The sequence below is a fragment of the Lepisosteus oculatus genome, chromosome 2 (assembly GCF_040954835.1).
Source record: "Lepisosteus oculatus isolate fLepOcu1 chromosome 2, fLepOcu1.hap2, whole genome shotgun sequence".
Lineage (NCBI taxonomy): Eukaryota > Metazoa > Chordata > Actinopteri > Semionotiformes > Lepisosteidae > Lepisosteus > Lepisosteus oculatus.
Genome location: NC_090697.1, coordinates 22,449,393 through 22,474,413, shown reverse-complemented (window position 1 = coordinate 22,474,413; position 25,021 = coordinate 22,449,393). Strand labels below are relative to the sequence as shown.

The 25,021-nt window shown below is 40.1% G+C and overlaps 1 protein-coding gene across 8 annotated transcripts in view; it reads right to left on the bottom strand.

Annotated features, from left to right (window-relative positions):
* The window catches only part of rock2a (rho-associated, coiled-coil containing protein kinase 2a), a 73,807-nt gene that overhangs the window by 37,528 nt on the left and 11,258 nt on the right, over window positions 1-25,021 (bottom strand). For all 8 annotated transcript variants that reach the window (XM_069198798.1, XM_015351573.2, XM_015351581.2 and 5 more), the window contains exons 2-6: window positions 6,914-6,995; window positions 4,754-4,854; window positions 3,911-4,048; window positions 3,051-3,311; window positions 1,514-1,658 (exon numbers count right to left, since the gene is read on the bottom strand). In XM_069198798.1, the coding sequence (XP_069054899.1) occupies window positions 1,514-1,658; window positions 3,051-3,311; window positions 3,911-4,048; window positions 4,754-4,854; window positions 6,914-6,995 (727 nt within the window). The remainder of the gene's footprint in view (window positions 1-1,513; window positions 1,659-3,050; window positions 3,312-3,910; window positions 4,049-4,753; window positions 4,855-6,913; window positions 6,996-25,021) is intronic.

The window sequence follows — 25,021 nt, the reverse complement described above, 5'->3', positions numbered from 1 at the left end:
TTTGCTCGACTCTTCACAGTCTGATATTCACCTAAAACAGTCATCGACTTACGTGGGGGTTACGTTCCTGAACCGACTACATAACTCAGTATTGACGTTAACCACATTTCCATATTTTTACAGTATAAAGGATTTCTCTACGTACTGAGCCTACCACAGTAAACCTATGCGTTAAGAGACACAATTTAATGTCTTTATACTTTACATAAAATTACAGTATTACCTATAAGATAAAAAGAACTTTCTCATACAAAAGAATAAAAACAAATATATAATCGCTGCATTTCATAGGAGATTAATATTGTGTGTAGGGAGGTACCTATACTGGGTGTTTCCCCACAGGATCTACGGTGGAGAGAGTAATGGTAAGTGCTGTTCAGAGTTCTACCTGTTGTCCATTAGATATACCGAAGACTCAGTTTGAGTAAAGAAAAGTTAACTGCACTAAGCAAGGTAATCATTATAGGAACAAATTTGCTTGAAACACTTTGCATGTTGTGACCATAACACCTTCGACGAAAACTAAGCATTACATTAAACAGCCTTAGACTGAAGGCAATATTTAATTGGCACGTACCTTAAATGACGAAAAAATGAGAAAGCTCAGAGGCACATGTCTTTGTGTTTGATCTTCTATCCACAAAATTAAAAGTTTTTCCACTACCTCACTAACATTTCCTCTTTGCTTGCTTGTAATAGTTGACTTCATGGGGGGCAGATCCCTTCGAATATCCCAATGCTCAATCTCTGTCTTCCACAGTGGTATTCACCATGGACAATGCCGGTCTGAGTTCACATGCAATCTTTGATAATATATATATATCCATTTTCTGTTTCTAGAGTAATCACTTTAAGCTGCTTCTTCACTGCAGCAGTATCACTTTACACATCAAATTTGTGCTTGCTGGCCAAGGTTAGAGTAGGTAGGTAGGTCCCTTTTCAGGCCATAAAGGCCCGTGGGGGAATGGGGAGTAAGGGCCACCATTTTGCTTTGACCATCCGACACTGGAGGTGGCAGTGATGTGGTCAGCATCACGCTCCGGCCGGCCTATTACCCCCAGAAGGACTAACCCCCGGTACTCATTTGGAAAGCAGGCTGAGTGGACCTGGGAGCCATCTGGAAGGATTTAGAGAAAGCTACATCACTTGGCCCTACCTGGGATTGATCGCGGGACCTTCCGGTCAGGAGCTAGCCTCTCCTGTCGTCTGAGCTACCATGGCTCAGAGGTTAAAGGAAATCATGGGGAAAAAATAAAATCCCTGGCCCAGAAAGCAAATGCTGCCAATTACAGTACAGGCTGTGTGCACCTCCACCACACAACTATACACAAACAACCATTCCTGGTTATGTATGCAATGTAAACAATTATACACAACCCAGGATTCCTTTTTCTGTTTTAATGGGATTGGTATGCAAGTACAATTAACATAAGTTGGTTACAACATAACCCATTGACTGTCTGTTTATCTCCTACTAAAATCTATGACGGCTAACTTTAAATACTGTACTCACCAACGAGCATTTCAAAGATAAAGACTCCCACAGACCACCAGTCACACTCTCGGCCATAGTATCCATCCCCTCCCTGGGACTTCAAAACTTCTGGAGATATGTAGTCAGGGGTTCCCACCGCAGTATCACACCTCACCATGCCTGTCTGTAGAGGCAGAACACAAATTCCGTCTACATACAATGATAAATGGCACCAACATCGCATAAATCTTTTATTAAATATGAAACTATGCATTTACACAGGCCATGGTGTCAGCAGAAAACTCAACAAATAATGTTTGTGTGAAGTAACTATCAGGAAAACATGGCAAGAAGAAGTGAAATCAAGCAAACTCGTTAAGCCTGTTTACACCACGAGGTGGTGCTACAACACAAATTTCAGTAAAACCAAGTGGCACAATTTTCTGAAGCACATTATAACATTAAATTCCAAATTAAGGTCAGATTGAGGTAATGCCTGCTTAAATCTGTAAAGAATCAGCACCTTTGGCTCCATAGGTGGAGTCATTTAATTAAAAAAAATACAAATGAATAGGTGAATGTCAATGTTCAATCATATATTAACTTTCATTTTTAAATAGAAATACCTTATTTCTACACACCAATGATAAATATTGAAGTTAAGAAGCGGTGGATTATACTTGTCCAACTAAGTAAATAACAGTCTTTAATTCTGGGTCATGAAATTCACTTCACAATTAAAAGTTCATATAGCTAACTTTATATCAATAGACTATTTTAATACAAATCTTATACATACTATATATTATTTCATATATATATAAGAAATATAAATATTTCATATATATATTTAATCAATTTCCCTATGGGATTAATAAAGTATTATCTATCTATATTAATTTTGCATAGCCCACAGAAATATTTTTGTCCAATTATCTTTAGAAAATGGCAAGAGTGCAAACATCTGTGATCGTCTATAGTACATCTGTAACTTGATGAGCTAGGTAAACATATTATTTCTTTTTTGTAAATTAAATCATGCTTTCAATTCACAAACATTCAAAGGTAACATAGCAACAGCAGTGCAAATACTCGAGACTGTTTATTAAAGCACACCCATCACATTCAAAATGGAGTCTAATGAAGTAAGAATGTACAGACCACATCAACATAAAAAGGGATTACATTTCTACAGCTGAATATTTATTTGAAGTTTATCTGAAGGTAGTGTAAGTGAATGAAGTTAACACAACATCTACAATTAACAGAAGGTTAGCTTATAATGCTCCATAAATATTTTTTCAGATGATATCTAACCTCATCTGGCATTTATAATACACTACCAATAATTTCTTCCAGTGAGCAGGCTTTTACTACCTGAGAACTGCACATTTTTCTAAGCATGTGTAGGGTGGAGGACTAACTCTGGTGTGCCACTAGGTGGGGCTGTGTATTAAAGACCACCCTACACGTGCCTGAAAATATGTCAGATTGTAGCTGCTGGTACTTAAACTGTGGTTCCCTTGATTAACATGAATGAACGCCTTTGAAACTTGTTTTCAGCCTCCACGCTTACTTTGTCCATCTTCATACACGTGCCAAAATCGGCGAGCTTGAGGTGACCGTGGCGGTCTAGCAGCATGTTGTCAGGCTTCACGTCTCTGTGGATGAAGCCCATGGAGTGAATGGCATCCAGGGCGAGCACCACTTCCGCCGTGTAGAACTTGGCCCACTTCTCAGGCACGTCGTAGGTGCTTGTGAGGTTCACAAGGTCTCCCCCTGGCATGTACTCCATCACCATGTAGAGATACCGGTCATCTTGAAAGGCACAGCACAGCTGCCCAAAACAAAACCCACGCTGTTACGTTCTAGCTTGTACTTTTTGAGTGCACAGTCGGCATAGGTTGGCTTAATACAACGTCCAAGCTGGGAGCTGTGTCAATTGTGAGCTGGCTGCAAAGGTTAATGGCAACACTGAAAAATATAACTGAAATAACAAGGGAAGCAAGCGCAGCCAAGGCTCATTGTATTTTCTTCTCTTGTCTGGAATTACCTTTACTTGTTCCTGTAGACAAAATGCCAATTTTGTGATGAAAACACAGTTATAATGAGGTTTTGTAAACTATATTGGTATTAGTGATACAACAGGAAGCCCCTTCGTGCAAAGCCACATGATCACGTGAGTGCTCGATCACTCACAATTACCTGTTATATCTGGTATGCGATGAGGAATAAGGAGCCTTGTATACTCACAGCTTTCGCAGAAACAGAAAATAAAGTGTACACATAAATATAAAAATATTCTGGGCAGAAGCAAAGTGAACATCTTCGGTATTATATCCCATCTCTGATGTGTCTTTAATATGAACTGAATAGTGTTAGCCTAGGATTGTAAAGGTTTCTCACAACAGCTCTTTGAAAAATCAGAAATCTTACCTGGACAACCCAGGGACTGTTGGCAAAAGCCATGATATCTCTTTCTTCCCAGAAGAAAGCCGAATCTGACCTCTTGATCATTTCAAATTTACTAAGAAGCTTCATTGCATAAACCTTCTGGGACGCTTTATGGCGCACCTGTGATGAACAGTGTAGAATGTGTTACACAATTGCAGTGAGGCAATATATTCACACAAAATCATGTGCAGCCATCTAAAACTTTCCTTGTCTTCACAGGCAGAATCATGTTCTGACTTTATGAGTCAGAAGAAAAGCTTTATTTTCCAATTAAGACTAACACCCTTTCTAAAAACAGTTCTTAGTAAAATGATTTTTGCTATACAATAGGAACTGAACATATAAAATGAAAACAAAATTAAACAAAAACCACGTCATATAGTTTATTTTGAACAACCTCCTACAATGGCCAGAAGCATTTTACAGATGTATATTTAAAGCACGAGCTGATTCTCTAGGCCTTCTTTCTGAAAATACATTCCGACATTTACACTTAAATGAAGTACCTAAAAAACATCTCCATGAATATTTATGCTCCTTTCAAAGGGAATGCACTTTTGCTCGTCTGTGACATGTAACGCCATTCGTTATGCCACGACACCGTCTGCAGGGCCTACCGATGATAAAATGCAGCATTTTACACACCTTCGCTGTTTGAGGCTAGTCTTTGCTCGATTAAAAAGAAGGCAGCCCAAGGTTTCAACTTATTAGCTCTGAAAGTGCTGTCAAGCAGCGCAAGGCCAACCCCCAGCCAATTCTCTCATGTCAACCGGCAGCTGAAGCTGAGAATAAAGGTCACCGTAAAACAGGGGAACGTGGACTCACCAGCTGGACCTCCCCAAAGGCGCCTCTTCCGATCACCTTGACCACCTCGTAATCCTCCGATTTCATCTGCAGGTCCTGTATCTTCCCCGTGACTTTCTCATCTGCGCGACACAAGCAAAACTATCATCTAACAGGCGGCAGTGTTGGCAGGACAACTGCGCGGCAACGTCCTCCTGCTGAATCCTCCCCGGCACGCGTCCGAAACGCTGCACCAGCGCGGCGAGAAACCGGACAAGAGGTACGACCGCAGAAAAACGGGATATATCCCTTATGATGCACCATGGTCACAGAATCATAATAACTATGCTGCCAGCTTTCACAAAACACCTCTGTGCCGAACGCGGGTATAATGAGGTTTTGCAAACTATATTGGTATTCGTGATAAAACAGGTGCATTGATCACTCACAACTATTTAATAGGTCTAAGTGCTCTTTAGATTTGACTTTTCTTTTTACTATGGCCCTGTCCATGTTTTCCTGGCCTCCTAACCAATAAACACACAATCTATTAAAAAAAAAATCTTAATTTAGTGCCATTTCATATAATGTAATAAAGTATATACATATGCGCACACAAGGATCACTGCAAAAGCTTATTTAATTCCTCATTAAGCAGCTGAAGATGTTACTTTTCTACCAACCCTTGTATGTTTTTTCTAGATGATTAAATTAAAAAATATTTTGATAAACCTAAAGAGAAAATAAGTGTGAGCAAACATTTTAAAGTGGAATACAATTGTGCTCACAAATATCCTTTTTAATTAAATGTTAATTTCACAATTAATTATTTTTTGGTAACCAGTCAGAGCGGATACTGCAGTTACATGGCTGTTAAATGGCAGGAATTACACATTTCCCTTGTTCAGAATCAGTACAGGTATGAAACTGTTCTGTTTCTTGTAGCCCTCACCTTTACTCCCACTTTGCCTGGATTAATGCTGCTCTCTCACAAAGACAGGAAAGCACTTTTGCTGTCACTGTTACTATTTCCAATGATTCAACATCCAGTGTAATGATGCCAACAACTCCAATAACACAAACACAGACAATGAGACTCTGAAGCAAACGGACTTGATCATGAAGTCAAGTTTAATAAAGTACTGCACTTGAGACAAAAAAAAAATCCTGAATTTGTTAGTTAACAATACAGAATCAAAGAACGCAATGCTCCATCTGCCACATCCTTCTGTGGGATTATGGGATAGGCTACTCAGCTTGTTGAAACTCAGCTTGGTTTCTTTCAAAAAACAACTGAACAAGAATGTTGCATCAATTAACTACTTACTACCAAATTATTTAAGATTGGTTAAAAGGCCTCCTCTCCTTTGTAACCCTTCTTATCAAGTAAAAATGCTCTAAAACTAGATTGCTGTTACCCTGAACTGACTTGCATACATTTGAGCATTTAATATCTGGAAAGTGGGAAGCTCATTTTTAGAAGTGAAAGTATGCTGAGCATGTAGGTACAGCTGATGACGTTCTCACATAAAAAACAGAGTAGCTGTAGCAAAAGGTAATGGCATTACATTTTCACATTCTTTGGAAAACAAGATTCCCCATTCATAAATCTTTCACTTCATAGCTCCATAAACTGTTTTTCTTTTCCCGCCAGACTGCTTTCCTCTGAGACTCTCAGCCACAGAAAAAGGTCAAAACATCCATCCATCCATATTCTAACCACTTCATCCAGAGCGGGGTCTCGGAGGAACCAGAGCCTATGCTAGCAAGCAACAGGTGTTGCAAGGTAGGGCCCACCCTGGAGGGGACATCAGTCCACCGCAGGGCACACACAAACGCACTCAAGGAGCACAATTACAGTAGCTTGTTCATGAAGATTAGGCCCCAAAATGATGTGCCATTAATTGGCACCCTCAGAAATCATGCATCACATATACTGAAATGCACCATCTCGTTTTTCCAATGGGGTCCTGTAACTTAGTGGAAGGCATTGGCGTTTGCAGCAAAAACTGATTGAAATTAATTTTTGCTGCAACAACATAAGATGACGCCTTCCTATCAATCGTGTCATGTTTAATAACCATGAGCAGGTCAAGAAAAAACGTTCAGCATCTTGTAGATAAAAACCTGTTAAAACCCATAACAGTTAACAGTATGACAGTAACAAAGCCAGTCTTGTTCAGGTTTCAATTAAGTACTTACATCTGTTTAAAAATGTTTCTATGTTCTTGTTTTTCCTAAGGGCAGGGAAGTCCAAATCTAAAACCAAGGCGTTCATGGAATCCTGCAAGATAAAAAAAGACAAGACTTTCAGTTTCACCACTTTCAGAACAGCAGCAGCCTTCGCTACGGTGTTGCGAAGAGTTTCCTCACGAAGCAAGGCCAGCCAGCTGCACCGTGAGGCTTCACAGACTCGGACTAGAATGGATGCACCTCACCGCCGCTCGCTTGGCACGGGGAGAGAGATAATCAGGATGGTTTTACCCTGAATTGAATTCTGAAAAAGTGTGTGATGCAATTACAAGGTGAAACAAGTAAATAAGAACTCACAAGAAAACCTGTCCAATTAAGCAAGCGCACATAGCAAATGGCTTCAATCCAGTTGATGGATTTCTGGGCTTTAACAGTAATTGTCCACACATTCCAGTCTCAATGCTTCTTGAAGCTTCTGCTTCATACTGCCCACCTCTCCTAACCTATCACACATTCCTGGTGACCTGCTCATATGGTTGAAAACATACAAAAAAAATGACCAAACAAACAAAATTCTGTTTCTCAAAATGATGACGCTACACACACACATACTGTATATGTTTTCAGCATGTTGGAGGCTGTTGTCTAGCCACTAGAACTGCATTCAGAATTGACGGAATGGTGAGAGATGGCTGTTTGGCAAACGAGACTCAAAGAACAATCATAATTGTGTACACATAATGTGTACATATTCCCCCAGAGCTAAAAATGTTCTTAGAACAAAAGGGTGATTAAGAAATAATCTTAACTAGAATCACTGAAGCGGTATTGATGTTTGGATCAAAGAAGAGACTGTTTCTACAAGTAAACAAATGTAAATACTTCATACCACTCAATGACAGTATAAATTGCTAAAGACAACTAAAAGCAACCTATTTTTCACTTAAACTTACTTTTTTGGGGGTATGCTTTTCAAATACGTATCCACACTCACTACCTTCAGCTTAAAGCAGATTACCTGCTTGATGACCACTCTTTTGTAAGAAGATGCCTCTTATTTCTGCTTTGCTGCTAGCATGTGTTGCTGCAATATTAGAGCTGTTTTAAACAATTAAATTATTAAACAGGCGTTATTGAACAGTATTGTAACATTTCTTTCAAACGTATTCCCTAAATATTAGACTAGACTGTAGAGGAACATCTGTGGATTTGCCATCCTAAAAGGTATATACAAGTATATATATAAGTAGCTATGACAAACTGCAATCCTACAGTATGAAAATGTAAGATTAAATGGATAGATTACAGTTGTTAAAATGCTTTATAAAAATGACAATGAATACCCATGGTTTTGATGATAATTATTCTTTAGAATGCCCAGGTTAACTCAAAGTGATAAGTTTCAAAGTGTTAAGAACAAAACTTTAAAAAAGGCTGAGGTGTTATTACTAGAAATACAAGATCTGAAATGGAATGTATAGAAAATAATGAAAGAAAAAACGATTACACACTCTCACCTGTGCACATTTTAGACTGAAATAAATCAAATTTAATTCATGCTAGTTTGCAGTCTGTACACTGCTTAACAATATGCTAATGTATATATACTGTACATTAAAAGGGAAATGTGACAACTGACACTTTCTCTAAACTTCCCAGCGTGCAAAATCTACTATTTAGGGAAAAAAGTTTGATGTCAGTGTCATAGTTCAGCAATACAGGAAATGACCCATCCCGTCTCGGACTTTTAATTATCTTTCTTCAGCTAGGAAACACGGTCCAGAAACAAGTTTGCTGGTCATTTCCTCTCTGTTTCAGTGCTTCTACAGTACATGTATAGAAAGCTTTAAACACAGCAAACTGCACACGTTATCTGCAACATTCTGTAAACTCAAAATAAACCACACATCCCACTGTCAGGAAATACATTTTAAAGAGTAAGGCAATTCTCTTTGCACAATCTTTTTGTGTAAATACCTTTTATTCTGGACTTTTCTTGATCACACTGCATCAAAATGTCTGATAGAAATGCTATACATTTTCTTTAAAATATAGGTAACAGCTATTGAACTCCCATCCCATTAATGTTTAACAGCATGCAGACAGAATATAATTCCTTTCCTTTATGATTAAGTTCTTGTTAATAACAAAATGCCAAGGATTCATCCCCACTAATGTAAACCCATTGGTGTCCATTAATTCAAAACATCAGGAAAGGCTCACAAACACACAACCTTAGGCCCCAAATGAACTGTTGGTCCAAATTTCAGTGGTAACTCCAATTTAACAGGCTGCCCTGTGAAATGCTTTGCAGGGGCCATTTAAATTGCCTTTGTGAGCCCAGCTAATAAAAGCAAAACGCACATGAAATGTTACTGTGGAAACTGACTGCGCATGGAGATTGATGACTTCAGAAGTTGCAAGGGAAATGTGACTGAAGAGCCCGCAGAGCTCGTCACGAATAATGAAGTTGTAATCGTGCTGCCGAGCCGCAGGACAAGGTAAACCCCACCAGCTCCCCCACGCTCTCTTCAAGAAGCCTCAATGGAATGTGAAAAACAAGCTATGTGCTCCCAACCTTAAATTAAACATGATGTTTTTTGGAATTCCAGTAGTCCAAAAAGTATTTGTTCAGAAGAGAGCTAAGTTTAGACGCAGTCCGGGGACCCATAAGTCATATCTTTGGAACAGACTGAAAAAAACATTAAACAGCCCTGTTGTCTTTGACTGCCTCTGGGGGATACAGCAAATTGCAACACAAACGATTTCCACTGTGTCAAGGCACAGCGAGTTGCTCTGCCCCACGGGTGAAAAGCTATTGTGGCTAAACACTTCGTGAGGTCTCGAGGACATCGCTTCATTTGTCAGCGCCATCGTCTAGGATCGAAACTCCCAAAGAAGGAAAGGAAGCTCAGCTGTGCCGTTGTGGAGATCCCCATTGGTTTGCGGCCTGGGGTGACATCACAACGGTGACTGGGAGCTCTTTCCAGACGAACTGTTTGGGAAATGAATCTGGAAACGTGTGCACCCGGAAAACCCGGACTGCAATGTACATCAGAGACCACTGCTTCTTTTATAATAGGTTAAGAGCACTGTAGTTTACCTGATAGCTATTGGGTCTGCCTAACTGTTAGAAAAACATTATCAAGCGCATTGGGCTAACTCATGGAAACAATTTGTTTTTGGCAAAGGAACAAAAATTTTAAAAATAGGAGATTTCCGACTCTACACACTGAAGCAAAACATTGTGCTCCTTACCATGACAGTATCTGGCCATGTGACACCGTTACAAACCTAATCACGTCGTCTCAAACCATCTTTGTGAACCACACCCATTTTAAAAAAAGACATCTCTGTGATTGAAGACATGTCCTTTAGTGCAAGAAACTGGGACCCGGGGATATGCTACTGGTCTATATCACTCTGCAACTCACACTTTTCACCCACTGAACCTCAGCAGGTGTGAGTCTGGCCAGTACCTGGATGGGAGACCTGCTTGGAAAGCTAAGGTTTCTGCTGGAAGATGTGTTAATGCTCCCTATTGGTCCTACTAACACCTCTTCCAGCAGCTGTAAAAAAAAAGGCACAGTACTTCAGATGGGATGTTAAACTGAGGTCCTGACTCTCTGTGGTCATTACAATTCCCAGGGCATTTCTCGAGAAGAGTAGGGGGTGTTACCCCAGGGTCCTTGTCAAATTTTCCCTCAGTTTTCACCAATAATGGCCTCCTAATGATCCCATCTCTGAAGTGGCTTCATCACTCTGTTCTTCTCCCCACTGATAGCTGGAGAGTGGTGAGTGTACTACCATACTTTGGCTGCCTTCTCATCATACAGGTGGGGCTACACATCAGTGGGGGTGGAGGGGAGTCCCATTACCTCTAAATCTCTTTTGAGAGTATTGTCTAGAAAAGTACTGCATAAGTGAAAGGAATTGTTATTATATGCCCAGGTCTAGTCTTTACAGAAATGTGAAATCTCTAAAACGTCGATGTTTAGTAATAAAGAGTGTGTTCTTATTCATGCCCTCCCACTGGGAATCTTAAAACAGTTTGAACTTCCAGTAATTACAACAAACTGGAGAAAACTGCTAAGCAAAAGCTTGGAAAGCACTAAAACCAGAGAGAAAGTGTGAGCAGAGAGGGCAGGGCACAAGACTGTGCAGTAACTCCAGCAGCCCCTGCTCCAGGTTCTGCTCCATCCACAGTGAGAGAGCTTGCTGTAGCTCCACTGGCCAGACAGAGAGGAGGATTTCCGTTGGGTGGAGACCACAAATTACATGAGCGCCCGTGTTCTCCAACCTTCCTCATTCTTTTCACAACAATGCTTTCTTAAGTCAGCCACCGCAAAAGATCACAAGTTGCACAATAAAACATTTTAACATGGGTAATTTATGGGTGAATGTCAGGTACATTTTTAAAAGGCTATATATCGAAAGCCATTTGGTCACTCTGACTCTGATAGGAAGTTGGAGAACGTTTTACTATAAGAAAAGTACTTATTTTACCTTAAAAATATATAGAGCTATTTTTAAAATTAAACATATAAACTGACCCATAAGGAAAAAACATCATTTTCATTTTGAGTCCACTCAAAGCTCTTTAACGGCAGTCAAAGTGTGCCAGTTCTCTCACCACAAACCAGCCATCAGTAGGGAGGAGAACAGAGTAATGAAACCAATTGATAGATGGGCGTTATGAGGAGACCACGATTGGTAAAGACCCAAGTGGGCTCATTTGGCCAGGACAACAGAGTTCTCACACACAGACCACTTTCAATAAGGCCCACAGCAACCAGGCCATCTTCACTGCTCAGCCCAGGCATTTTCTTGTCGTGCCTTCTGTCTGAGGGTTTACACACATACTGCTCTACAGCTGCCCTGGCAATCTGTCCTCAGCTCAACATTCAGTGCATACAAAACATGTTGCTTATCATGTGATTTCTACTAACTAGATGTCTGTTCCAGAAAATCAACACCACAACAAGACAGCTAACCAAAGTGCTCGTTATTTATAATACACAACAGATTCCGTGTTCCACTGTTACTGGGCTCTGGAGAGCAAATCAGAACTGGTACATTTTCATTGTCATCACTATATATCATCTATAACAGAGACACTATCACCAGAGAGTTGAAATCGCGATGCCAAGCTAGGATAAATATTTTGGATAGTCGTAGGTCAAAAGCATACAGGCACAATTGCAAAACAAGGAAATAAATGATAGAGAACAGCTTTAAATTAAAAATCCTCGACTGAAAAGGCATAAGACTTTTTCCAAATAAATCATCACTTATAAAGTCAGGATGTCTGTGTGTTGACAAACATAAAATCCCCAAAGGGGGAACATTTGGTTCCATAGACCATACATTGTCTCTCCCCCCCACTTACAATCAATTCCATATACAGTACAATGAAAATGCATACGTGTAAAGCCAACATAATTTATACAACAGAAAAATTAAGACTGACACTACACTTGCATTCTCTATTTGATGTTTTTATTAACCCAATGAAATTACTGAAACAGCGTAAATCATTACACAGACCATCATTTAATTGCATATTAATATAAAATATAAAAATTATAAAACTGCATTATTTTGGGCAGTTGTGGCTCTTACTGTAAAACAGATGTGGAAATCATTCTTCCATACATAGTCTAACAATGTTTGGTCATACAAAGGTAGAATAGTACTACTGGATACATTTAGCTCAGCAACAGCAAAACCCTAGAAATCAGGCAAAAATAGCAGCGAAGGCTTGATTGTATGTTTATTCTGGGGAAATAATGATGTAATAATAATGTTTCTTTATTAGCCCTATACAATTTCAATGTGAACACGGTTTCTGCATGGATGCTGATGACAAACTACTCTTGAAGTAGGATAGTTTTGAAACCATGAATCATTTGCAGACAGAGCTAAACAGGCGAATAGATCAATTTGCACCAGTGGTTGAAGAGCTGAGTTAGAATGAATACTAGTGAACACAACAGTCCCCCAGTACCTGACTGGGAACCACTGTCTTAGGGTCCCCCATCCCAGTACTTACCAGTCCAGCCTATACTCAGGGATTGGACACAATCATGTTACAAGGTGGTACGGCTGTGGTGAAATTATAGGACAAAATCAAACAAAATGGTAAGACACAGATCTTGTCTAAGTAACACCTTAAGAAATGGCTTGATGTGATTCATAAAGCTATTGTGCACCGCAGTACCGACCAGGCCCGGTTTGCATGTATGATCTGATAAGCCCAGGCTATGAGGTGGTAGCACTGCACTCAAAACACAGCGGGACATAAAAAAGTAAAATTGTTATTATAATAATAACAACAACATTACTTTATTAACCCTTTACAATTTCTTGCATTAGGAATTATCTTTTCCCATACCCCAGCTTGCTCTCCATGAGACACAGACAGGGAGAGAAGCTTGGGGTCAGAGCGCAGGGTCTGCCATTGTACGGCGCCCCTGGAGCAGTTGGGGTTAAGGGCCTTGCTCAGGGGCCCAACAAAGTAGGATTCCTCTGCCGGCCGCGGGATTTGAACCGGCAACCTTCCAGTCACAGACGCAGATCCTTACCCACAGAGCCAACTCTCCGCCCCTGAGGAGGATGAGGAGGATGGCTACTGAATGGCTGTTAGAGGTGCTGCCTCACAGCTCTTGGGCCCTGGGTCTGATTCTGTACTGGGGCACCTGCTCTGTGTGCAGTCTGCAGGTTCCTACTGAGTCTAAGTGGTCTTCCTCCTACAGTCCAAAGACATGTTGTCTAGGTTATCCAGCAACTCTACACTGTGTGTGAACCCCGCAGGTCTCTGGCATCCTGTCCAGGGTGCAGAACCGCCTCTCGCCCTAAACCTGCCTTGTGGTTACCTAAAACTTCTGGATTTGTAAAGGATAAACATGAACAGCCAAGACAAGCAATGACAGTCTTGCATTACACACAAGTAGGAGCGACTGAAAGGAACTGTATACAGCGCAACAGGCTTTTCTCTTCTGAGACCTGTTTCTATCAGCAAAGATAAGGCGTTTATGAGAAATCAAAAGCATGATCTAGTATTTACTGAACTTTGGCGAGGCTTGTATACTTTCCTTTTCATTTTGTTGCCTTCTTTCATCACAGCCTACTGTAAGGTAAATAAAAGAACTACACGCCAGGCCACTGATCACTAGCGGTTTCCAGATGCCATAAAGTATCTAAAAAGAAATACCCTCCTTCTTGTTTAAACACTAAGGTGTGAACATTTAAAAACAAACCATGACGGTATTTTAAGTAAAGCACACACACGACACAGGGTCCCCCCTTCTCCCAGCAGACATCAAATCTTGTGACCTTTCCCCTCGAAGTGAGCTGAAGACTAGATGAGTGAGGGAGGCCTGCGATTCCAGCATTCCTCAGCTCTGGCCACTCAGTCACAGCATCCGAATCTCCACTGAAGGAAGCTGCTAATTGTGTATGATGCTCTTTCTAACAGTAGATACCAAAAGTCTTTTTCCCCAAACATACTTTACAACAACTATTCAGACCAAGAAAGGATATCCTAAAGATAAGTCACAGTTACTGGCTCTCTGAATCAAGAGGAATTTGATATGGCACAATTTGCTGAATAGAACAGTTGCTGAATACTTGGAAAAATTTACAAAAATATTTAGAAAGATAATTTGACATAAAAATAGCACAACATTTTCAGAGTCCAAGCAATGTAACAATAATTATCATCACTCCACTTCACATATTCCAATGACTGGATGAGCAGCAAAGCACATGCGAAAGCAACATAAAACTTATTTGGTGTTATTAAACCAAAGTGTCTCTCAGTAGCCTGCCCTGAGTTCACTATAATATTCAAGATCATGATGAAGATCTTGAAGTCAACTTTAAATTCCTTGCCTTTAATTACACCTCCTGCCAAATATCCCATTGTTAAACTGCTTACCAAACAAAAGTTACTTTTTAATCCTATTAACCAGTACCATCAGACACTCCTTATCTTAGAATAACAAAAATTCTGAAACAAAAACAGATACTGTAAGAATGTTGGCATCAGATGGTCATTTTCATTTTTTCTGAAAATATTTCTCAAAAGATCCAGCCTTTAAACATTCTTAGCAATAGCTTAAAAAAATGTAAATAACTTCCTATGCAAATCATTATCATGAAATTCAGAGCCAAGTACAATAAAAAAGAATGCTTGGAGGGTTTGAGCAACAGTGTTTCCATGTTAAACCACACAGGAAGGCATAATTAGACTGCCCAATGTGGTCAGAGGAAACAGTACACAGAGCCAGACTTTGGAAATGACAGAAGACAGCCCTGTATTAAACAAAATTTAAGACCTGCTCGTATCTACCTCATGAAGAATGTGTACTGCGACTTCTTTGTGATATAGTCCGCTGCATTTCAAGGAGAATAAATTAAAAGTGAACCAAAAATACTGTGATCCATCACGCAGTTGGCAAACAGAATGCTTTTAATTTTGAAAAAAGACATTAAAATGTGTGTGCATTTCTACACGTTAAGATAACTCTTATCAAATAATGTAAATAAATAAAATCTGTTAGTGAAATCATATTTGCTCTGTACCAGTGTGTCAGGACAGTAAGCTGAGGCACACTGAGCCCTGCAATACTATAATTTGCACAACTACACACAGTGCTATTCCATTTCAAATACAGATGCAATGAGAGCAATTAGAGAAGCTCTATTTTTGAACTAGAGCTTAAATGTATTTGCTGCTCAAGACCACATAACAATTATTTCAGTGCTTAGACCGTATACAATTACAGTACACTGACTACAGCAGCAAGGTTCAAAGTGTTTTATTCACACAAGGAGACCTATTTCACAATTTACTATAAGCCAAGACAACAAAATTCTACAATAAATTGCCTTCTAAAAAACTAAGAGAAGCAGTATTAAACATATTTGTTCGTACCGAAGCAGCCTACGAATTCAAAGTCTTCATGGATATGCATCTGTGGTGAGAGTGGCACAATTACCGTCACAGTCAGAAAGCCTAACTACTGAGTTGTACTGAAAACAAAACTGACTATTCAGACATTTGCCGATTAAAATATAGAATCTGGTCACATTAGGAAAAATGTGCTTTAGTATTTCTAAACCACATCTTGTGGCTTCTGGATAACTGGCTTTAAGACAAAACGTTCAAAGCGTTTCACTGCAGCTTCTCCTGTATGCTAAGCACATCCCTGTCGCAAAGAAGGGAGGAGTTTTTCCCCACTTTGGAATAATGTTGCCTAGAAACTGCAACTACGACAATCACATTAAAAGACTCATACAACATCTTAATTTGAACTAGAAATCTTCTGAAAAACTGACACCCTTAAAGGGATAACACTTACTTACGTACTGTACGCTCACAATGTGACATCAGAATATGTTTGTTTATCTCCTTTACTAACGCTGTGCTGAAGCCTGTTTCAGCCTATTAACAGAAACCTTCACTTCCCAGAATTTGTTTTAGATAGGAAACATCATCCTTAACCATTTTTCAGCAGGTGGGATTATCAAATTAACCCTTAATCATTTTTTTTAAATCGCGGCATTTAAAAAAGTTACTGCGTTAAAGACATTTTCTAATGCGTATCTGCAGTCATTACAGATTTTATCCGTCCATTAATTTCACTACCGATGACTGTGAATACACTTTTTCTGTCCCTCATTGGCATTCTACAATCACAGTACACACTACAATCTCACAGGCACCTGTTTAGCAGTTCCAAGAGTTAAGACATCATTTTAAGATGAAGAAAGTTACTTAACCCAAAAGTCAATATGGAATGATATACGTGCAATGTACAATATTTAGAATCCTGTGTTCAAATTTGGTCACCATGTTACAAGCAAGACATTGCTGTTCTGGAATCCATCCAGAGAAAAGAAAGCAAATTATCCAGGGTTTATCACAGGTTGAAGAAACTGAACCTTTTTAATCTTCTAAAGAATGAGGGGCTTGATCCAAGTATTCAAAATCTGCAAAGGCACTGTCACAGCCAGCCCAGTGGACATCTTCAAGATGAACAGTGAGACAGAAATCAGATGGCACAAATGAAAATTTGTGAAAGTGCATTTTAATCCAAGAACAGGAGTCCCATCTTTAGCCAAACAGTTGTGGAGGTATGAGACAAACTACCCAGCCATGTTGCTGAAGCCAATAGACTCCTTTTTTTCCCCAAAAAATGGCTGGATGAGATGCTCAAATTAGCTGTGAGGTGGCCTAAAAGAGCCAAACTGTTTTGTAACCTTTCTTATGTTCAGAATTTGAAGAAGCAAATGGACTATACTCATTGCTGTAGCTGAAATGAAACTGAAATACAGCAACGGTGTGATACAATGTATAGCTAAACAGAGAAAAATAAAACTGGTGCCTTTCAGTGATTCAGCTGCTGAAGATGCCCAACCATTAGCAGGCTGAGCCCCATGATCACAGGTTTGAGTCCGACGCGTGACCGGGCTTACCCAAGCAGCAGGGCACCATGGGTACAGTGCCCCCCAAAGGTGTAAGGTGAGATTACTCAGCCAAGGCTCTCTGTAGGCCCCCGCTGACACAGAGGCAAAAACAAAAATCATCTATCTAAAAATTGAACAAGATTTTAAACTCAAACACTTCAAATAAAATATTAATTTTTAACCCAATGGTTAGACATGAATTGTTGTCAGCATCTTCCCAAATCACTGTCTAGCACTGCACTGTACGTTCCGTTTCAGATCTTGACAGTTCAGTGGAAAGAGTGTTATCAACCATGCATCTTGACAACAGGTTATCAGGCTGCTGTGAGGAATAATCAGTGGCTGATAAGCTAAATATGCCAAACTTGTGGGGCTGAAGTATTTAAACATCAAGTTACTCAAATTCCTCACACCTGATCTGAAGGCTTTGAAATATCTGTACGCTCTCTCTGCACACTGAGATTTAAGGGGGCTTAGTTGATACAGGGCTCTGTATTTTTGTCTCCAGCACGGACTGAATTTACAATATTCTCAATATAACAACAAAAAGTACTCCATTACCGCTTAAGGCACTAAATACAGAACATTAGAATTATTCGCACTTTGTTTTCCCTGGAAACGCCTGTGTTGCGTAACCACAGTAACACCACCAGCAAGTTCTATTTCGCTAAATGTAATCCCAGCAATAAATCAGATAATTGGGGTTTTTTTACATCTGTTTCTACTCAAAGTCCTAAGCAGCTGGCGCTCTTTGCAGCTCGAGTGACTGCGCTGTCCATGCGCGAGGCTGGCTCTCGGGCGGCTGGGCCCAGCCAGGCCACCTCTTGCGCGACACGGGTGCACAAAGCTGTGGGGGGCTGCCGTGGTCACACGAGCCGCTCCTCAGCTGAGGGGCTTGGTGTTGTTCGAGGTCCTAAAAATAACCGCCTGAGCTTCTGCCAGCTGGTGCTGTACAGCCATAGCTATGGCATGACATGTCCTTGAAAGGGCGTACAGAATCCTTCAGAGGGTCCAAAATAATGGCTATCTAAAAAAAAATACTCCACAACAGCTGAATAGTGCTCCCGTTTTGCTTTAGCCCTATAAAGGATTACATTAACACCAGAAAACCGTAAGATGGAAATGAGCCTGAAACAAAACAAACATTTCGATTTGCCTACCGTTAACACCCCTTCATTATTTAAATGGAAACTATCTGACCTTCCACTGAACCCTTCTATAGCACGTTCTGAAATAGATGGCTGTGGACTCCCTTGGTCACAGAAACAGCCCCCACATCTCATGACAGACTGCTCATAACTTCAGTTGACTTCTGGACTAAAAGCGCACAGCTGCTACAGTCTTGCATTCATGACTACCCAATCTGGAAGAGGTTTGACCACTAGGTTTCTCATCAGTCCTTTCCGATTCTTGTTTTTTCTTGTTACACCAGCTTCACTGGTGTTTTTGTGTGTTGGTTCTGCCTACATTACAGCACTCTGGAAGAGGTTGTCATAAACGGCCCCCAGTCCCATGCTCATAAACACATTTTTTCTGAAATTACACATCCATTGTGTAACCAGCGTTGTTGTTTATAACGGGTCTCATTGCATTTATTCACGTTGCATATAAAAATACAATTATTGAACAACAGTGGGGTAAGAAAGATACACAAAATAACATTTCACCAACAGATCTCGGCAGTACAATACAACACTCTCCAGTAAGGAAGCGTACACAATACGTTTAATGTAATGAAAGTGCAGAAAAGATACAGAAAGGGTGCCACATGTCCAGTGTTACCGGACCTGGAGCAAAGCTGGAAAAGGGGGCTTGTTTACCCACAGCTGTGGAAAACCTTATGCTTAGTATAATTTTTCCGGTAGAATTGTCATGGTTCTCCAATCAGCAGGAGTCAGAAGAACAACAGCTCCCAGGAGGAATCGCACATTACCAAACTAGAACAATTACTTATGAGGTGGGGAGAGCTCGTCCCATCTTGCTCATTTGGTTTGTTCCCTGCTACGAGTATCAGTATATGTACATTGCTCCAGTGTCTTGGTGGAGATCAGGCCTACAAAGAGCCCCGGTCTCAGCTTATCTGGCGAGGTGCACACTGCAGACAAGAGACAAAGAATTTCGGGAGACCACTCTGATTAGTGGCGCTATGGCTATCACAAGCCTTTTGAATGCCCGAGAGCGAAAACATTTTTGAGAAAGAGAAATACACTCTATGAAACTGCTGCAAGTCTGTCAGTAAAAGAAACCTGTGCACCAGCATGATTGGTATGTGGAGCCACCAAACTTTTATTGCCAGACATGATCCTGTGTTTGTTTTTGACTTGTGTAAACGCATTGTACTCACACTCACTGAAGCACTAAAGTAAATAATGCGCCTCCACTCTTTTTGACTTGTCATTTAGTATAATAAATGATTGCCTGGACGTGGAGTCTTAATTGCATGAGTTGCGTCCCATTCGTATACAAGGCACTTTTGGACAATGACCAGAAACTCCCAAACACACTTTATAACTAAAAACGTGTACTTTCTGGCTTCTGCAGGAACATGCACAACATTGGACCAAAAGTTCAGGCGCATGCGTGTTGTAAAAATATTAAGATACAGATCGCTTATCTCTAGTTTTGAAACCAGCAGACGAAAAGCAAGCAAAAAAGTAGATCTTTTAATAAGAAAAAACGAACAGTTGCTTCTGGCTTGGGTTTCTGAAAATATTCAGCACATACCAGATTACACTATTTTCCCTCATTTTTCTATACAAGGTAGTTTTACCAAAATCAGAAACTCAAGAGTGTTGAGGGATCCCTATAACGCACTGGTACAAAAAGGTTTAGCTGACCCAAACATTCATGAGAGCTCCAGCCTGGCGGTAGATTTTTCCCCAACTCCAAAACGTGAAATGGCCTCTTATTTTTTACTCCATGAAATATTATTCTAATGTGCACCTTCAGCATTCATCTAAAAGACATTATCTTATAATAAGTAGCCAGGCTTTGCATTCAACAGCCTCTCTGCACTCCCGGTATTACACTGATTAATCAAACCCTGAAAAAAAAACGAGAGACGTAATACAGCACATTATTGGCGGATGCTAAGTTTATGATAAGTTGTCAGCCGTACCTTCTACAATAGCGCTAAGACTCCAAAAAGAATGCGAGGCTGAAACGAGGTTCTGTTGTACAAAATAAAAAGCGATGGCAGAACAGCCCCATCAGAATGGAGATGGGGTTAGGGACTCCAGACCAGAGCTCTGTGGTTTCAAATGCTTGTGGTACCCTGGAGCAAAGCACATCACACAGATTCGTCCAGTAAATGTGCAGATATTCTCCAGACCACCACTGCAAATCAGAATTTGTTCTCAACAGACTTACATTTTTAAATGAAGGATAAAACAGTCCATTCTTAACATTTTACATGTTTAAACGCACGCATTAGTCGAGAAATACTTCTCCAATTCTCCTTATGACATTAATGAAGCCTTTAGGAGGATTCTGAGTTCTGACAAATGGAAAATTTAAACATGAAAAGCTAAACTACCTGGCAGGGCAGCCCTAGTGGTCAGAATCATATAAAAATAATCATACCACCATCCCACACTCTGGTGGGATTGGTTAAAAACTGCTCATACGTCAGTTCCAAAGTTAGCACAGTAGTTGCTGTAAATAACTAATGTCTTCATATCCAGGCTAAATCATGATAATGGGTAACCTATTTTTACAAGCAGTCGAGGACTGTTTGAGAAAAAAGGAACAATGCACGAGCTGCATGCTTACAGGAAGGTGATCACAAATGCCATTTCACCGACATCCGATGTCCTCCATCGTCTTGCATAATATATCAGAAGATACACTTGTGAAAGCTAAGGGTAAAGCAGTCAGATATCAATTGCTAAAAGAAGCTGTTTCATCATCTCCATATTCACATTGTTCAGGCAGAGTATCAAGGGCTGCTTTCCTTCTTACAAGGTTTCTACTGTATCATATGTATAACAGTAATCTTACAAACGCTACAGAGGAAACACTGGTTTAGAACAGTGCATTTGCAAAGTAGACTGATGGAGGTCTTTAAACCTTTGTAAACAGAAGATTCCAAAATGGAGCACAGAAGTGGTGGTAGTCTTACTCTTCACAAGTTATCCTTCTATGCGGAAAAGGACAGACTTTTTAAATGGATATTTCTGTTTACAGTGAAGGAACCTAAAAAGGGTCTGAGTGCAACCGTTTCCTTCCCCTCCCCTCAGTCAGTTTGCAGCTCATCGGAAACGAGTACCGCTTACGCAAAAAGACTGAGGTCATCCTTTGTGATTCTCAAAGCTTCACAAGGCTGATCCTTCTGTGTATGAGAAAAGAACCTAATTATTAACAGGGTGTCTTCTGTGTGTCTGATAATCAAGCCATCGAAGGGACAGTAGCTAAATTCTGTACCGGTTGTTGATCTGAGATGAGTATCGGAGCTGTCCAAATAGTGGTGTAAATTCTTTCAAAATGTGAGAAATCCGCACATTGTGCCGAGAACTCACAAAAACCTAGAAAAAAGGAGGACTTTTCCTGCTTGATCCACATAAATGGTGTTTCTCGTGTCTGAGAAGCACATTCAGTGCCAGTTTTTTCCTCTTCCTCAAAGGCTTGATTGACAGTTGTATTATGCCTCCTATATGAATTAAGATCCACAACTTTGAAGAATTTGCCACATGAATTCAAACAATTCACTAACATTTTTAAGACTGTGATTTAAAAGGTTTCTAAAAATGGTTAAAAAGGAGCATAAACATGATTGCTAAACTTCCTGGAGGGCTAATCAAACTAAAAAAGTACAGGGTAAATGTTGAAACGCTGTTATAATCATAAGAGATGGGGATTTTTATGACACAGGTCATAGTCCAGGACTTCAGGCTGAGTTAAAACCCGTGAAACTGGCTTTTATTTCTTTATGGGTGATAAAACTGAAGTCATCACATATTTTTTCCAGGTCCTGTACAAGACATCGTTCAGTGTTTTAGCACAATTTTCAGTAACACTGTGATATAAACAGATATTGCTGCAGTGAAGACTCCAAGAGCACTCTGTTGAAAATAGGTATATGAACACTAAAACTGATGCAGCAGTAGGAATAGCAGACTGCATACCTTGTCTCCCCAGATACCTCTTGCATCAGGCCCTATTTTGAGAGCCCTGAGTTAAAGCAAACTGCTTTAAGCACTGAAATAATAAAGTCCCTGGTGTCTTCTGACCTTTTCTGCTGTGTCACTTCCTAAGATATAAATTGCATTTCCCTGAAATGCAATACACATTGGCCCATCTTCACTTCAGTTAGATGGTTACTATATGCCACAAGTATTTTAAAGATAGTTGCTTCTACAGATCCCCAACAGTGCACATCTTCAGGGAAAGGCAATCAAAAGACATCTCAGGGTCTCTGGAGCCTAACGAGGTAGTACTGTGCACAACATATGCAGAATACCTATAGTATTTGTAAGTGAGTTAGAATTCAAAGTTTATAAGAATTTCAAAAACAGATCCCAAGTAGTCTTCATACATAAGAAGCCAGCAGCTATATCATCCTGCTCCCATCTGGCAATCCCTGAAGCTAACAGGTGTGAGCCTAGCCAGTACCTGTATAGAAGACCTCCTGGAAAAGCTAAGGTTACTGCTGAAAGAGGTGTTAGACTGCCTAGTAGGGGGCGTCACTCTGCAGTCTGTGTGGGTCCTAATGCTCCTTTATAATGACAGGGACACTGTACTGTAAAAAGGCACTGTCCTTCGGATGACACGTAAAACCGAGGTCCTGACTCTATGGTCATTAAAAATCCCTGGGCGTCTCCCGAAAAGAGTAGGAGTGTAACCACAGCATCCTGGCCAAATTTCCCATTGGCCCTTACCAGTCATGGCCTCCTTATAATCCCCATCTATGAATTGGTTTCATCACTCTGTTCACCTCCTCCTAAGATATAACAGAATCTTCTCTCAGAATAAGAAGTCTGATCTTGGAAACACAATCAAAATTCATAGAACTACTGGAGTAGGTCAAAAGTAGTTTCTTTAAACAAATGAGCAAAACATTACAGTGTGTTTCATATCCCTGCTAAACTCTTAGATTAAACTGCACAGGGGGGCCAAAGTAGTAGAAGATGGATCTTGTATCTATGCATACATACATTGTCTTTCAGATCCTTTCAAATATAAAAGGTATAACACTCATATGGTGAGCTATAGATTTTTAACTTAAAAGGAAATTCTGGCTGCTGCTTTAAGCAGTGTTTGTGGACCAACAGGTGGCTCTCTCCCCTCTGGGTATGACATTCCAGTCCAATGTCCCAGCATGGTGGTAAGGAAGGATTTTTCAGACCCAAGGTCCTGGTTACTTACCCATTAAGGGTCACACAGCCTTGTCTAAGAGCAGGGGTGTTTACTCTGGAGTTCTGGCTGAATTCCACACCGGGCTTGCACAATCTGACCTCTTTAAACATCCCCATTCATTCAACCTGTGAAGCCCTCCATCTGACCTGCAGTGTAGTGGGGCCCCACTTGAATAGTGGGTAAAGTGGGTCCTTTCTTATGTGTAAAACACTTTGGGATTCTTTGGGAATGAAACTTGGGACACAAATGAAAGGAAGCTTTGTTATTAAAGGGGAACTGCAGTCCCACTTTTTCAGACCGGTTATTAAGTTTCAGTAACAAAAATTCATTGATACTTGCAGCCCTTCCTGCTCTCTAGTCACCTTAATGACTAATGTAATGAATGTACGAGCGATTTAATACAAGCTGTGCAGAAGACATTTCACCGCCGAAATGTCTCTGCATTGCAGAGTTAACAAGTAGTATCCATCTCCAAAACCGCCTCAAAATCAATATTTCTTTTGTATTAAAAAAAGATTCCCTGCTTGTTTACAAAGGAATAAAGCCGAAACACATCAACGTGTTTGTCTGTCTCGTTCCGATTCGGAGAACATGGTGCTGCACACTATCTGGAAATGTTGTCTATTTTGAGATGTAAATTGGAGGTTTTAGAAGTTACTTTGTACATTTTACTTCTATTGTGGTTTGAAATGCACTCATCAATGCTGATTCTTTCTAAACCCCAAATCCCCCTTTAATGAGAGCAGCCACGTCTTAAAAATATATTAGAAGTGTTTAAACTTGCTTTCCCATCCCAGGGAAAACTCCATCTATCCCACATGAACTACATGATCCAAATTTCCACAAACTAGTCTTCTGACAGGCAAGAACCTGCACAAAAGCTGACTTTTGTAGTTTTAAAAGTGGGCTTGAATGTGCTGAAAGTAGATTTTCCTTAACTAAAATAGTAATAGCCCCTCTAAACCCTGTACATTCCAGGAACCTAATAGGTTTTATTTCACATTAATTTCACTTGCCTTTGTATTTTGACATTAACTGATAAAGCAGCCACCGACTACAGTATAAAGCATAGACCTATTTCAAAGAAACAGTCAAGTACAAGATAATGTATTCATCAGCAATTCAGCTCCTACATACAGGTGCCCTGCTCTTGTTCCTAGTTATTTTTGTTCTATTTAAGTCAAAGAGCTGTATTCACGAGGCATTAGTCAGCTGTTTCATCTTACACCTGTATTTTCAAATGAAACAATGCAGGTGAGAAGTGACAGATTAATCATTTTTGGTGTAACA